Source organism: Strix uralensis, chromosome 4 (assembly GCF_047716275.1).
Source record: "Strix uralensis isolate ZFMK-TIS-50842 chromosome 4, bStrUra1, whole genome shotgun sequence".
Classification (NCBI taxonomy): Eukaryota; Metazoa; Chordata; class Aves; order Strigiformes; family Strigidae; genus Strix; species Strix uralensis.
This window is the reverse complement of record NC_133975.1, coordinates 93,232,283-93,247,640: the sequence shown is the minus strand read 5'-3', so window position 1 is coordinate 93,247,640 and position 15,358 is coordinate 93,232,283. Positions and strand designations below refer to the sequence as shown.

General features: G+C 43.5%; 1 protein-coding gene across 2 annotated transcripts in view; it reads left to right on the top strand.

Moving 5' to 3' along the window:
* The first annotated feature begins 5,021 nt into the window (after positions 1 to 5,021).
* RBM25 (RNA binding motif protein 25) overlaps positions 5,022 to 15,358 on the top strand; it is a 34,426-nt gene continuing 24,089 nt past the window's right edge. For both annotated transcript variants that reach the window (XM_074867947.1, XM_074867946.1), the window contains exons 1-2: positions 5,022 to 5,212; positions 12,437 to 12,557. In XM_074867947.1, the coding sequence (XP_074724048.1) occupies positions 12,452 to 12,557 (106 nt within the window). In that variant the 5' untranslated portion in view covers positions 5,022 to 5,212; positions 12,437 to 12,451. The remainder of the gene's footprint in view (positions 5,213 to 12,436; positions 12,558 to 15,358) is intronic.

Genomic DNA, 15,358 nt, shown 5'->3' with positions numbered 1-15,358 from the left:
CCGCGGAGACGGGAAGGAGGCGGGCGGGCGGGAGGCGGGGCGGCGCTGGCACGCCGGGAGCTGTAGTCCGGGGGCCCGGCGCTGCCTCACGGAGAGCTGCCGGCAGAGCGCACGGCGCCGCGGGGCCCCGCCGTGGCGCCCGCCGGGAGGTGTAGTTCCCGGGGCGGCGAGGCCCGACGTGCGGCTCCTGGGACGGAGCAGGGAGGTTACCGGAGGGGGGGGGCGGCGGAGGGCGCTGTCCCGGTGGCCGTGCCGTGAGGCGGCGCTCCCGCCCCCGAGGGCGGCCCTGGGGAGCCGCAGCGCTCCCGGCCCTTCCACTGTCCCCTCAGGTTTTTCTTTTCTCTTTGCTTTATTTCTGCCCCGCGAGCCCGCGCGGGGGGAGCTGCGGGCCGCCCTGCGCTGGGGGAGCGTAAATAGCCGCCAGCAGGTGTTTGGGGCATGAAATTCGCAGCGAAGCTCTGCCCTTTCACCACCTGGAGAGCGACCAAGCGGCTGCTCCCGGCCTGGCGAGCAAGTGGGTCACGGTGCCCGCCCGAGAGAGAGCTGGGTGCCCAGCTCCCTTCGAAACCCAGCCTCGACAAGGAGTGCCATGGGTCACTGCTACTGCCGCCCTTTTTTCCTTTTAGCGACGGTAGCTCTAGGCAATGGGTGTACTGCTGCCCTTTATTTAGTCCTTCAGAGACTGCAGATCTGAAATAGAGGCCCACACCTGCCAAAAAATATCAGGTCTGCAGTCAGAAGCTGGAGCTGTGGGAACAGGTAGGGGATGCAGAGAGAGGCGGTCAAAGAATCTGCACGGTGAGGAACCAACCTCGGCCAGCAACGGCTCCAAGGACATTTTGGCTTGTGGTACTGGCTGGAAAGGGCAGGGTACTACAAGGAAAGGACAAGTTATTTTTCATTGGCTGTATGTGTTTCCAAAAGTATGTGATTTAGGTAATGTGCAAAAATATTTTTGTTGTAGTGTAGCCAGTGCACAAGCAATTTTTCTTCTAAAGTAACCAGAGTTTTGGGCTGGATGCTTGGATCAAATGCTAATGGTTACCTCGTTGGAGGAAGGAGATGCACTGTTTCGCTTGAGTGGACTCTGCATGTTGATGACCATAGACAGGCAGCTATAACGTGCCCTGTTGTTTGGTCCCCTGGTTTGGTTGTATACAAAGAATTTTGAGAGGGAGCCAAATTACATAGCTGGATATCCATGTAGACAGCAGTGATCATCAAGTATCATCGTCTCACAAAACTGAGTCAGCAGGACCAATTACCACAGAAATAAGGCATCAGGGAAGTTCCTAACACTAGGAGTGACCGAGGCCCTGTCTGAAATCAGGTGTATTGCGGAAGGACTTTTGTTCTACCATATCTATTTGTGTATATTTTTTGTGTATTTGTGTATGTTTATCTATTTCTCTTCCATGTAGTTTAGTGATGATGAATGACTGAAGATTGGCGCAGTAACTGCCTTCCCTGTTCTCTTTCATACTATTACAATAATGTATTTTCATTCAGTATTTTGCAGGAAAGATTAACTAAGTAGACTGACATCTATAGGAATAAACTTTTGCTGAACCAAATGCCTTCACAGTGAGAAAAATCCTGGATAGCATATATGTTTAATACATACGAGGTAGAAACTTTTAAATATCACAGTGCTATTCATGGGGAGCCAAGGAATAAATCAATGAGAGTTTGGCATCCAAGGGATCTGCCTCTAAGTGGCTGTATTTAGGCTGGTAATGTGATAGAGGGAGCGATTAAAGGGTATGAGGAAGAAAAGACAAGATGTAATTATTCATTCTGTGGTGTTTAAAAAAAAAATATACCTGAAGGCTACTTTTATTTAAAATATTACAAAACATACAAAGTTGTGCTAGTTACTACTTTCTGCATAAAGCCTAAACTTTCATCCCCGTTTCCTACTTCTCTTAGAAAAAGTGCAGCACTGTGCTCCTGGAATAGGAAGTGTAAATTTAATTTCTCTTTTAAATGCCCTACTTATAACCATAAATTTGGTTTTATGTCAAAAATCAATTCCAGCTGCTCCTTGAAAACAAGTTTTACTGTTGTCCACGGGAGTAACATAGCATATACTGAAAAGAGAGAGGAACTTGCACTGGGTGGAGCAGATGAGCCATAAGGATCCAGGATCCCAGTGATTAGTCACATTTTTATAAAGACCATACTCTTTCACCACTGTAGTAGATCGTTTTTAGCGAGTGATTCTGGAGCTGTGGACTAGAACTCTGTTCCACCCATAAAACATGTAAAATGTTGCACAGCCTAGAAACAATCTGACCCCCTGTACCCTGAGATGCTGCCTAGCATGTTTGGAAGGATCTCTCACACTTGAAATGCAAAACTGCAGACATAAAAACCACCTCTTTTAATTTTGGCCTTAATACTAAAATCCATCTTTTGCACTCTTTTTGATTAGCTTGAGCATGAAACTCTGGAGTCTGCAGCAAGGAACTGAATAAAGTGAACTGTGATCAGTATCTGGAAAGTGGGATCTCAGTTTCACAACTGAAGGGTAAAAAGATAACATGGATAGGTTTAGGTGTAGGTAATGCTAAAATTCAATAGCAGAAAGAGTAGAGATGTGAAAGTAGCTATTTTTAATGGATGCTTCTGATGCAATTCTTCCTTGACTAGGAAGGATACTGGAGGCTGAAGTTCATGATTTGTACAAGGAGAGTAAATGCAAAATGGTCTATTTCTTTGGCTAAACAAAACAGATGAACATCTAAATTAGGAAAGCCTTTGCAATGTTTCCTGTAAATAAAACCTTGTTACAGCAGTACAAGTGAGTTTGGATTTCACATTTCTTTTTCAAGCAGGTAACAGTTTCGATCTGAGACAAGAGCATAGAAACAGGAAACTCAGAAGATTCTTTCTACGTCCTTTCTCTTTTCCTTGGTTTTCCTGCAAGCTGTAAAATGAGTACTATTTTTACTTACCTAGTATGTTTATAAATTATTTGAAATATTAACAGTAGTCAGTACTGCAGTTACTAAACTTTTATTAGTTGAAGGGAGATATGCAGGCTGCATGGAATGAGTTGTAATTAACAGAAAGTAAAAATGCTGTTTCTGATGGGGGAAGGAATTGCATTCAATCTCGAACTATTTCCTAAATCTGTTACTGCTAAAATATTTACCCTTGCACATCATCATGTAAAGCAAGGTGATGAACATGACCTTAGTTCCAGCTCAGTTGTTGACTGTTCAGTAGCACATGTGACATCAGTCAGATAGATTTAATCTGCTTTGTACTGAAGAAGTCAACAGTTCCAATGCTTTTCTTGCCATTACAGGTGGAGGGGAGTGTCATTAGACTCTTGTCTTTTGAGCACTTTTCCTTAAACAGTGTATGTGAACTGTGGAAAATGTAATATAAAGACAGTGAGATTTTTTTTCCCTAGCCGATCCAAAATGGTTTAAACAGCTTTGTGCACATATGCTCATGTTGTGGTCTACCTCAGTATTGTCTGTAAGACCACCTTCTTTCCATTCACAGTCACTTCCTCTTTCCATTTGCAATTGCTTGCCATCATTGTGGTAACTACAGCAACTATGGTCTCACATGTAATGTTGGGGGGAACTGTACATTTTAAATTGTCTTTTAAGGTAATCTAAATGCTGGAAGTAGGTCAGGGAAACTACCGGTTGTAGACCGTAGCTAGGCCCAGCTGCTTTATATAGCACACTGACATCTTTTTGCTGAACATATGGCTGCCTAAGATACTGGTGCCTGCTCTTTTTACTTACAGAGTAAGTCTTTAGTTTTTCCAGCAGAGATACTGCCTTCCATGAAAGCCAACCATATCCTGAGCACCAAAAGCAGCATGGCCAGCAGGTCAAGGGAGGTGGTTCTGCCCCTCTACTCCATGCTGGTGAGACCCCCCCTGCAGTGCTGTGTCCAGCTCTCTGGGGCCCCCAACAGAAGAAGGACATGGACCTCTGGATCAGGTCCAGAGGAGGCCACAAAGATGATCGGGGGGCTGGAGCACCTTCCCTGCAAGCACAGGCTGAGAGAGTTGGGGGTGTTCAGCCTGGAGAAGAGAAGGCTCCGGGGAGAACTTATAGTGGCCTTCCAGTACTTAAAGGGGGCTACAGGAAAGATGAGGAGGGACTCTTGATCAGGGAGTGTAGGGATAGGACGAGGGGTAGTGGTTTTAAACTGAAAGAGGTAGATTCAGATTAGATATAAGGAAGAAATTCTTTACTGTGAGGGTGGTGAGGCACTGGAACAGGTTCCCCAGAGAGGTTGTGGCTGCCCCCTCCCTGGCAGTGTTCAAGGCCAGGTTGGACGGGGCTTTGAGCAACCTGGTCTAGTGGAAGGTGTCCCTGCCCATGGCACGGGGGTTGGAACTAGACGACCTTTAAAGGTCTCTTCCAACCCAAACCATTCTATGATTCTGTATCTTTACACACAATGACCATAAGACTGCTTTTCGTTTTAGCTTTCTAGGCCCTTAGAAATTTGCTAAACACAGCTAAAACACGTGTTCCCTCCTTACTAATAGCCTGTTAAGAGCAATAGGCGCATCTCCCAAGCGGCTGTGGCTGCGGGTACAGCCTGCACCTACCCCTGTCACGGCTGGGTCGCAGCTAAGCCTGGCCCGAGAGCGCGGCAGCCGGAAATGGCACCCCGCACTAACCGAGCCGGTGCGGGAGGGTGAGGGGCGCACGCCAGCAGCCGGTGCTAACCCACAGCGGGAAGCTTTCCAGGGCCTCCAACCCCCCCACGCCGCAGCCGCCGGGAGCCCCGAGCGACGGTGTTTGACCTCAAGATGGCGACGCTCCGAGCAGGGTCAAGGCGCCGCATCACCTGCCCCCAGCAAAGATGGCGGCAGCCCGCACGCCTTTCTTCTCCCTCTGTGCCCTTCTAGCCGCCGCTGCTCTATGGTTGGGAGCCTTATTGTCTGGGTGCGGCGCGGGAGGGCGCTCTGGCACGGCCGCCTCTATGGTCGCGCGGCGCGGTGCAGGTCGGGCCGCCGACGGAAGGGGCGGGTCACATGACCCCACGCAGCGCGGCGGCGGCGGCTCGGCGCGGTGTGTTCGCGGCCTAGTGGCGCCCCGGGGCTTCCCAGCCGGGCCTCAGGCGGCCCAGCGGCGTCCCCCGACCCCATCCCCGGCCCCATCCCCGACTCGCGCGGCGCGGAGGGGCCGCGGCGACGCTCCGGACGCGGCTCCTGCTCCGCAGCGAAGGGGTGAGAAGCGAGGGGCGGCGGGGGACGGGAGGGGGAGGGAAGGCGGAGGCGGCGGCGGCGCTTCGGCCGCCTGCTGAGAGGAGGCGCGGCCGGGGCCGGGCCGAGGCCGCTCTGCCGCGCCCCCGCACCCTGGGCTGTGGCAGACGCCTCGCGGCGGGGAGGCGGCCCGGGCCTAGTGGCGAGGCGGAACGGGCGAGCGGCCTCGGGGAGGTGCTGGCGGGAGGGTGGCGGCGGGCGGCGGGGGCCTTTGGCTTCCTCTCCCGCCCAGGAGGCGGGGGAGTCCCTTCCGCCTCCCGGAGGCGCGGCGGGGAGCCGGCCCCGGCGGGCGGGGCGGCGGGCGGTGCCGCGGAAGGCGAGAGGAGCCCATCGCACGCCCGGGACGAGGCCCTGCGTATGTCGGGTGCAAGCGGACGAGCCCGTGGCGGAGCTTTGCCGGCGCCCGAAACTGTTCCCTGGCCTGGGCCGGGCCGCCTCCGACTATCGGTGGGGTTTTACTTGTCGATGTCGGGGAAGCGGGTCATGCGAGGAAACGTTTTTCCAGGGGATCGCGGCGGGGAAGTGAATGTCGTTAGTGCGGAGTGGGGTGGTCATCCTAAAACACGTGTTAGTAGCTCGTGCGTGAAAGAATCCGAGTGAATCATCCGTGTCGGTAGCAGTTGTGATGTGTATATTGGCATGTTATTCACATGATGTCTTTCTCCATTATAGAAAAAAGACCTTTGCCTGAAAGAAAAGAAGGGGTTTTGTTTAAATACAGGGAACATCCCGAACACAACTAACTTTTTTTGGTAGTAGGTCTTACATGGGCTTACAGGAAGTGAAATCTTAAAGTTGTAGAGTTCTCAGTCTATTCAGATTAAAAATGCATGCATACGGATTTTTAGTAATTTTTTGTGGGGTGGGAAAGCATTGCTTCAGGTATTGCATCAGCATTTATGGAAGGTGGTCCAGAACAAATTCAAAGAAGGAAGAACAGGACAGTTTCTTAGTTTCCCGGTAAAAGAGTGGCATCGTACACAACGCTTCACGTTTCTTTGCTTCTGTCTTTCGAGTGCCCATAAATGCTGTAATGCCACAGCCACGTTTGTGTTTTGGGAAGAGTTAATAACAAAGTTAGGGTGAAGAGTCACTTATTTGACTGACTTGGGCTTCATATGGGTGCAGAGGCACAGAATTAGGAACTAAATCAAAGATCTTAAAGTTCTGGTGACATGCTTAATGGAGCCCTAGTTAAAGGGCTTTTGGACTGAGACTTTTGTTTGGATGAGTGTGTTGCTTCATAGTAATAGTTTGGGATACAACTTATTCCGTGGTGGCTAGTGAACACTTTCTAGATCACCTCTGAAAAACGGACTTGAGCAAATACTAGTTTTGCTTGTTCAGAAATAAATATACTTGGAAAATCCTAATCTGTTTTATCTCTTCCCGTGTCTGTTTGACATTGATGCCTTGCTTAGCTTGCAGGCAATTTTGGAGAAAACTGTAGGGCTATATAAGAAAGTGGACATTTCACTGAGTTGGCTTGAAATAAAAGATTTTTCTTACACGGAGGGGTTTTTTTTTTTTGGTGTGAAGCAATATTATAAACAGTATCTCCAATGACTGACAAACTATGAGGTTATTTATTTTTGTCATGGAATGGCTTAAAACTCCTGTAAAAATCATGTAGAGACTGATGTAAAAGCCTATGTGACAGTACTAATTTGAATAGGTTGGTTTACTGCATATGTTTTCTCCAGTTGCTTCTGAAAATGCTTTTGTTGCTCAGCTGCACCCATCATGTGACACAAAATGTATACAACACTTTGTCATAAATGAGAGGAAATTATTATTCACTCTCTGTTGCTGCTTAGGTATTGACATTAGAATTAAATGCCAAAACATTGTACCATTCTTATTAGGAATTAGTCTAATTCTTAAAAAGCATTAAAAATATTTTTATGTGTGAAAGCTTTTCTATAGGGACATTTCAGTGAAACATAGTAACATGGATATACAAATCAAATGTCTTGGTATAACATCTGTTTAACCAGGGTGTTACTGAATATCATAGTGATACACACTTACCATGTGTGTGGATTTTGTCAGGTGCTCTTGTAGTACTCTAAACTTTAAGATTATAATCAAAGCTGGATTGTAGTTCATTAAAAAAAAAAAAATTCCAAACAAGTTTTGTGCTTACTGCTCCCTTATTTTGGGGCCTAGCTTGCCAAGCTATTTCGTGCAACTTACTTATTCTAGACGTAAGTGTTCAGATTTTTTGTGGTGCAGAAGAATTGTATTGGGAAAATGTTGAAGAGAAGTTAAAATCAGACAAAATGAAATCAAGCTAGATCAGCCATACTGTCACTGCTGTTATGACACTACATGTACGTATTCTGAAAACACATTAAGTTTGTTTATGCATTAAGACTTCAGGATTTTTACAGTTAACTTTGTTTAGTATAACAGCAGCTCAACAGTAAGTGTTGTAGCTGTTTCATGGGGAACTTAACTGTTTTGAAAATGGTTAAAATGTTTTGCAGGTTTTTAAATAAAAGTGTGAACACAGAGATACTAAAGAGATTAAATCCTGTGACACTGGTAGAATTATGGTGCTGCCATGAGTAGGTGATAAAATTGTCAGTTTAAACTACGTTGGATACCATTGATTTTTATGAAACTTACATTCTGTTTATGACATATGTCCTCACCCCTTTATTAAAAAACTCAAGTAAATAAAAAAAGTTTAAAGAATACTATGATTTTTAAAAAAAATACCGTACAGCCAGACCAATACAATCTACTCATACAGTCAGTCTGCTCTTGTGGGGACTTCTGGGATTTGAAGATAATAAAGAAGCGTAGGGCAGCAATGTCTGAATGATGGTGACCCTTGTTTCGTAGTAATTCTGCGTGGTCTCAGACACTTGAGTCCAGCATGCCCTCAGGCCAGCCCTGTGCAGTTGCCAGCGTGCTTCTAATGGACAGGGCTGTGTCCCAGCAGGGATAGCACTGAGTCAGAATTAACAAGTCTCAGTGGATTTTGCCAAACCTTAGAGCCGTACGGGTATCCCTGTACCCTCTCAAAGTTTCAGAAGATTGGTGCAGCTGGCTCTGCATGGCATTTGGTTCCACCAGGACTTATTAACTCAGAAGAGCAGCGTATGAAAGCAACTGAACTCCTTCTAGGCCAAAGTTGAACCTGGAATGTTATAGCTGTGTTTGTGCAGCACTGGTTTTCGTTAATAGCTCAGGCTGGATTTGAGCTGGGTCTGCTTAGAGTAAGCTTAGACGTATTGCCACCCATGACATCATTAATCTGCAGCTTACGAAAATTGCCTAAGGCCAGTAAAGTGTGCACCTACATTCCTGTGTTAACTTGGATCAGGAGTGTGCTTTTGAAGGAAGCCTCGCAGTTGTCCTCACTTGGGAAACTTTTTTTTCATACTGGTTTGCACTATTCCAGTGGAGGAACTGGATTCCTTTTGGATGAAAATATATTGAAAAATGCACTCCTACCTGCAAACAGGCATTCATTCTAGTGGGGTGGGCCTCCCCAAAATGTGTAGTGTGGACATTAGGGTCTCAGCTCCATCTGTTCCGTTTAACAGACCTGCTCCTGTTGTACTGCCCTGCTTGCTGGCATGGACATGGCCTAAATTGACTACACTTTGAGTCAGAGACCTGACATAAATCCATCATTTTAGGGGCTGAAGATGTCATTATCTCAGTATTTTGAATGGCATCAGGCGAGATGCTCACTGCCTTTCTTACCCCTGTATCTTTGTGATCTCTGTAACATTCACAAAATTAATCTCTTGCTTAAAGAGCTGCTAGTTGAAGTGCAGCTATCAAGAATGCTGCTCACATCCGATTTCACTTGAGGTAATGCTTTAATAAGTCAACTGAGGTTTTAAAAATATCTCAGGACTCTTTAGTTCCTTACTTACACATTTGAATATATTGGGGAAATTTGAAGATCACCGTATACAATACAGAGACCACAGCAAATAGTGATCACTGAACTGTACTGGCAGGGTAGTAGGACAGTCTGCAGAGAAGTTCAAGATGCTGTTCCTGAGACTTCTACAAGTGTATTCTACCTAGACCCAGCTTAGCATCTTGTAACTTTCCATACCTAACCCTTGGTTTGTAGTTTCTTATAAATTTGATGTCAGAGGCCCCTGTTGACTGTTGGAAAAGTATGTATGTTTCTTGTGTGTTCTCTAGCTGCTGACAGAAAAAGTGTGCTACGCAGTTCCCTTCACTATAGCATCCTGTCTGCAGCAACGAACTGGATGCATCTTCCTCTCTTGTCCAGATCTCTCACTTCTCCAGTGAGCAGTTTCAATCTTGGTATCTGTTGATCCTCACAGTTTTCATAACAGAAACAGAACTAAGCTGTTCTCTCTGCCAGTTTCACACTGGTAGTTACATATAGTAGCAAGAAAGAGACAAATGCTTTCTTTAATTCTAGTGTTGCTCTTCAGTGGCACAGACAGCAGAGATGCTAGGATCAGTCCGTGCAAGAATTAAGTCAGTAACAGAGCAGCTTTCTAGCTGCTGTGAAAATAACTGTACAAATATGAAAAAAAATAAGACCAGAGTGCTTCAAGTAAAATGGTTTGTTGAAGCCTTACAGGTAACGGTGTGTTTCACATCATCTGACTAGAAGATTGAAAGACTAAATTTGATCCGTTCTTACTTAACTGCCTTGTTCCTTTTATGCAGTGACAATTACTTCATTGTCTGCTAAATCTTTGCTTTTTTTATTTAAATGTAAAAAAACCCCAGATTTGCCTGTGTGCATATGTAACATCCATTGAGTACAGCAAGTTTCAGCATCTTTTAATTCAAACAACTGTTTCACCTCTTAGTCCCTAGGTCTTTTTTTTAGCTTCTCCAAAATGGTGTCTCAGATAAAGTGCTTATCAGAGCAAGAGAAGGGACTGCACCTACAGGCAGCCTGGAAAGTTACTTCCCCAGTTGTTCTTTTTTGTTTAACAGACCATTCCTTAATGTCTTCTGGACCTCATATGGTGTAACACTGTTGTAGCCTGTTTAGAACCATCGCAGACCCCATAGCTTATTGCTCTACCATCCTGCCACAAAACAGCTTTAAATTTTGTCCAGTTGTCTATCAGCTTGCAATATAGATAAGGACTGAGAGCCTCAAAGATCTTAGTTTTCTGACTTTCCTGGGACTGTTGGCTGATTTTTTTGGTGGAGAAAGTTTCAAATAGTGATGCCAAGGCAGATAAGGGAGTTCTGTTCCCTTCCACACCATTTAAGTTTCGCATTCTAGAGGGATGTCAGCTGATGTGCATGTAGTCTGAAGAGACAATAAACCATGTTCTTCCACCTAAAATGTTTTATCAGTACACTTTTGCTGCTTTTTTTTGCCCGTTCCATTTTAAAAATTGAAGAATGACAGAGAGGAAGTGTGTCTTTAGGCATATGGATTCTAAGGGGGAAGAAAAAAAGGGTTTATGTTTCTTATATTTCATAAAATAATCTTTATTGAACTGTTGAATGAATGCTTGCATTTGCTTTCTTGTTTCTTCTACCATCTTAGACCTTGTGTCACAGGAGCGTTTTATCTTTTCTCCTGGTGAGATGTTGATGAATGCCCTTTGGGGCCAATTAATGAATGTCATTATCACGAACCTCTTGTAATTGATGTAGCTGTAAATGTGACTTTGAGTGAATTATGCTATAGGGTCATATAAGTGTTCTTAACCAGAATAAATAAGTTCTGATGTTCAAAGGTATTACCAAATACATTTGGGTTTCCCTTTTATCCTCTCCAGTCCACTGTCTATCTCTCATAGTTGTTTCCAGTCTTTGTGGGAATAAAGTTTTGCTACATGATTCTCTTATAATTTTTTAGCTCTTCCAAATGTATTATGGGAGAGTATTGATATTAGCTCTTACTTCTAGATTTTCAGACTGTCATTAAATGCCTGCTCTTGTATGGGAGGCACATCTGTCTCCAGCAAAGCTCCTTTCCTCTTTCTTGAGTGTTCAATGCCAGGAAGCTGGGGAAAGCATTTTATAATCTACAGGTCTGTTGTACGTATCAGAATTTTGCTTACCAGAACTCTTTTTTCTCAAGGCTGCCTGCTTCAGTTTTGACTGGTGGTTGCCTGTTTGGAAAACAATTGCAGTGAGGATATGGTACTGTAGGTTGTAAAGCAGGTTGTACGGTCCATTGAGAAACACAGATGTTTGCACAGGCAGCTACCTGGGCTCCTGTCGCTTGTGACATTGTGTCTTTGTGATGCCTATCCACACGATCCAGTGTGTTTTAAGTTCCTCTAGTGCTTCCCCACTGCAGTGTGAATGTACCTATATGGTCAGCAGTAATATTGGTGACCAGTTTTGTTTTTACAGGAACTGAGGGCCAACTTTTTTTGAAGACTTGACCATGTAAGGTTGCTGAGATAACATTGGAAGCAAGAATACATGCCTTGTTAGTTGTGTTAAGAGTGATCTTGAGTTTTTTTATTATTGGGTGGTGTCTGTTACAGGGTCAATAATACACACATAATAATAATCTGAATAGCACATGATGTTAAAACAATCTTTACTCTTCACGATAACATACTGACTCTCAGCTTATGGGCTATCGTCCAAGTTGAGCTCTAGAAGATATGTGAACTGGGAAGTTAAAAATAGTTCAGAGAACCCTCTTCCAAGCTTTTAACTGTCTCTGGTGGAATTTGGGGATCTCCCCAGTGTCATCTTAAATACAATTCCAGTTAATGCTGAGCATTGGGATGTTCCAGTTCTTTCTCTCATCTTGTTCCACAGTTGTATTGTGTGTGATCATTTCTTGTACAAGAGAACTATTTGCCTTATGGAAAATATATTACAAGATTACTTCTGTTTTCAGATGCTGCAAAGATAAGTTTATTTTAAAGAAACCGGACAAACTGTTAAATGCTGTTGAAGTCACACTGCTTGTAAACCATTGGTACGAGGAGCCAGATATAGTTTTGTTTTTCACTTCATTCTGAAACACTTTCCCGGAAGAGTGGTTTTTCATTGTGAAAGAAGACTTCTTCTACATTTGTAACTTAATGAGTACCTGCGGAAAAAGAGTTAAAAATAGTTTTAATTTGTAGTTAAATGTCCATATAAAGATCTAAAATCATTTTGGACGCTTATTATTTGCATTGCCTTTGTAATTCATGTTTGAGAACTGATTAGTACAAGCTTCCTTTTCTATCTTTTTGACAGATTGTGACTGGAAGAATGTCTTTTCCACCTCATTTGAATCGCCCTCCTATGGGAATCCCAACGCTTCCCCCTGGGATCCCACCTCCACAGTTTCCTGGCTTTCCTCCACCTGTACCTCCTGGTAAGTTATGCTAGTATATGAAAGTGTTGTAGAAGTAAATTTCGATTTATTGTTCTGAATTGTGTTATTTACAAAAGTTACTGGCTCTTATTTCAGTAACTGATCCATGTACATTGCAGTTGAGTGTCTAGTTTACCCACAGATCATGTCATGTGAGCAAGCTCCTTTTGGTCTTCTGAAAGCTTCTTACTTTTGACCAGAAATCAAACCATTAGAGACAATACCAGACTTTGTCTTGGACCTTTTTTCCAATACTGAAGCTAGGTGGTGATTTTTTTTAATGTTAGGTATTCAAAGAGCCACTGTTTTGACAGCAGACTTATGATTTTCAATTCCTTTCAAATAAGCCATTGTAATAGCCTTTGGATACAGTTGGGTTCACTGAGTACGTGTGGTGTGAAAATATAGGAGTAATTTTCAGAGAAGGTCCAACAGTTTGCATTGTTTTTCTCCACTTTTTTATTAGTCCCACTTTTATTCTGCTTCTTACTTACTTTCCTCCACACATCTTGCAAACTTACTGTTATGTTCCTCTTTCCTTCTGATCTTCCCCAAATGAATCCCATCTTTCTTCCCTTAGTTCATCTGTAAGATCAACCTCTGTTTTTTGAGTTGAGACTTTAATTCATTGGTCTGGAACCACCTTCTTTCTGTACCTTCTTCCTGTACCTTCTTCCTGTACGTTCCCAGCATAGATAACAGTGACTGAAGGCAGGAGACCACAGAGCAAGTGGGAGTGAGAAATACATCAGAGAATTACCCCTCTGAAATTCATGACAAGGGCTGCAGAAAATAACTCCTGTCTATGTGGTCTTAAGCTGGTGCCCAAGTGTTTTGTAGACAATAAAGGTATTCAGAAACCAGATGGCTGAACTCGGGAATGGTTTGTACACATCCATTCATCAGGCTAATCCTTATTTGCATTAATTTTTCTGAACTTTTTTCCTGAGATCCATGAGATGTTACCTATTTTCTGCTAAAGGCAGAGTTCTTGATTAGGTAGCATTCTGCCATCAAAAATTTCAGATTAAACTTTAAAACCATACCTCTTTATCATTACTGGCTCCAGTTTATATACACTGGTATGAAAAACACCAGATACTTTTAAAAATAACTTTCTGAAGAATGTTTTAAAATGTCTGGTACAAGTTTCTGCTCTAAACATTTGCTTCTTAACATGTGCGACAAAGACTTTTTTGTTCTCTTGCGTGTTTGACTTTTTATATAACTAGTCTTGTTTCAGTATTAGTAATCCAAACAGTATGTAGAGTGGAGGAGCCTGGTATTAGGCAAGATTTAAATTTTCCTCTGCACACTAGAAACACAGTTTGCTTACCTGTGCAGATAACATATTTCGACATGTAGATGATATGGATCTCTCATTTCTTAGCACAAGTATATCAGTAGAGTTGAAAGTGCCACAGTGACTTTATGAAAGTCTACTCTGAAGTTACTCCATATGTAAGATAACAATTTTAGTGGCTTATAATAATAATATCTTTAGCTGTTTGGCCAAAATTTCATGTTCTAGTTATCTTACTCAGCCTATAATTTTTTGAAAAGTTTCAGCTAGAGCAGTTTGCTTGTGTAAGAATGAAGTTAGGAAAAGTGTTTTGCTTTGCTTAAAAATATGGCTGTTAAAAAAAAGAAGTTCTAGCATTTCCTTCTCTTAAGTGTGGAAGATTTGATAAGGAGGTGATTCTGATATCTCGTCATCTCTGAAGATTATTGGATGCCATTAAGATGTAAAAAACCATGGTTCGTGTGTAAGAAATGGTGTAGTGGATCAGACCAGCAGTCCATATAGCTTGATGCGTTGTCTGGGCAGTGGGAATACAAGATGGTATTTAGGGTGGACATGTACACCTATCTGCTTTCTGAGTCTGTTCCTCATGCAGCTGTAGTGTTAGGGATGTTAAGAGTATGATTTTTCATTTTTCCTTTATCTTTTTCTGGACCTGTCATTCATGAACATTTTGATATTTTTTGAACCTGCCGATACTGTCCATCTCCACTGTCACCTCTTGCGCCAAATTTAAGAAGTTCATTAACTACTATGTAAAATGCTACTTTCTTAAAGTCTTTAAGAGACTGTCTTTAAACTCATTGCCTACTTAGCATTTCCCTACTGCCCTGGTTCTGATGTGGGTGTTGGGCGAGTTGTGTCTTGTGGTTTTATACACCTCAGTCGTGTTCCATGCCTTGCAAACCTCCACACTCAAAGAGTCTCAGAGTGTAGAGTCTTTCCTAGTAAAGCAGCTGCTTCAACACTTAAGTCATGTAGTTGTTCTTCTGCAAGGCTGCGTGTTCTTGGCTTGCAGAGATCAGGTCTGTAGGGAGTAGCCAAGCCACCAGGTTTTTGTACAGCAGCTGAATGATGCCTGTGGTCTTGATCATCAGTATGTTTGCTGATGATGCCCAATGTTTTAGTGGATTTTTTTTTTTTTTTTGGCTTCTGAGCATTGGGCTGGTAGTTTCAGAGAACTGTCAGTGATAACACAAGTATCTTTACTGAGTTGTAACTTTAAAATCCAATTTCAGCATCATGGTAATTACAGTTACAATAGTTATAGGGCTGCACAACCAAAGTCTTGTCTTGGAGTAGTTCCTTCAGTCTGTGAGTTGCCATGGTGTATTAAAACTGAGAGCATGGGTGAGCAATACACCTTCTGATTCTCTGAATGATTTGGAAGGATGGGAGGTAATATGACTTTAATATGAAGGGACTGAGGAAGAGGATTGAGTGTTTGAGAAAATAAATGATGGAATCAAAGCAAAACCAGAGTGGATGAAGAGAAGGC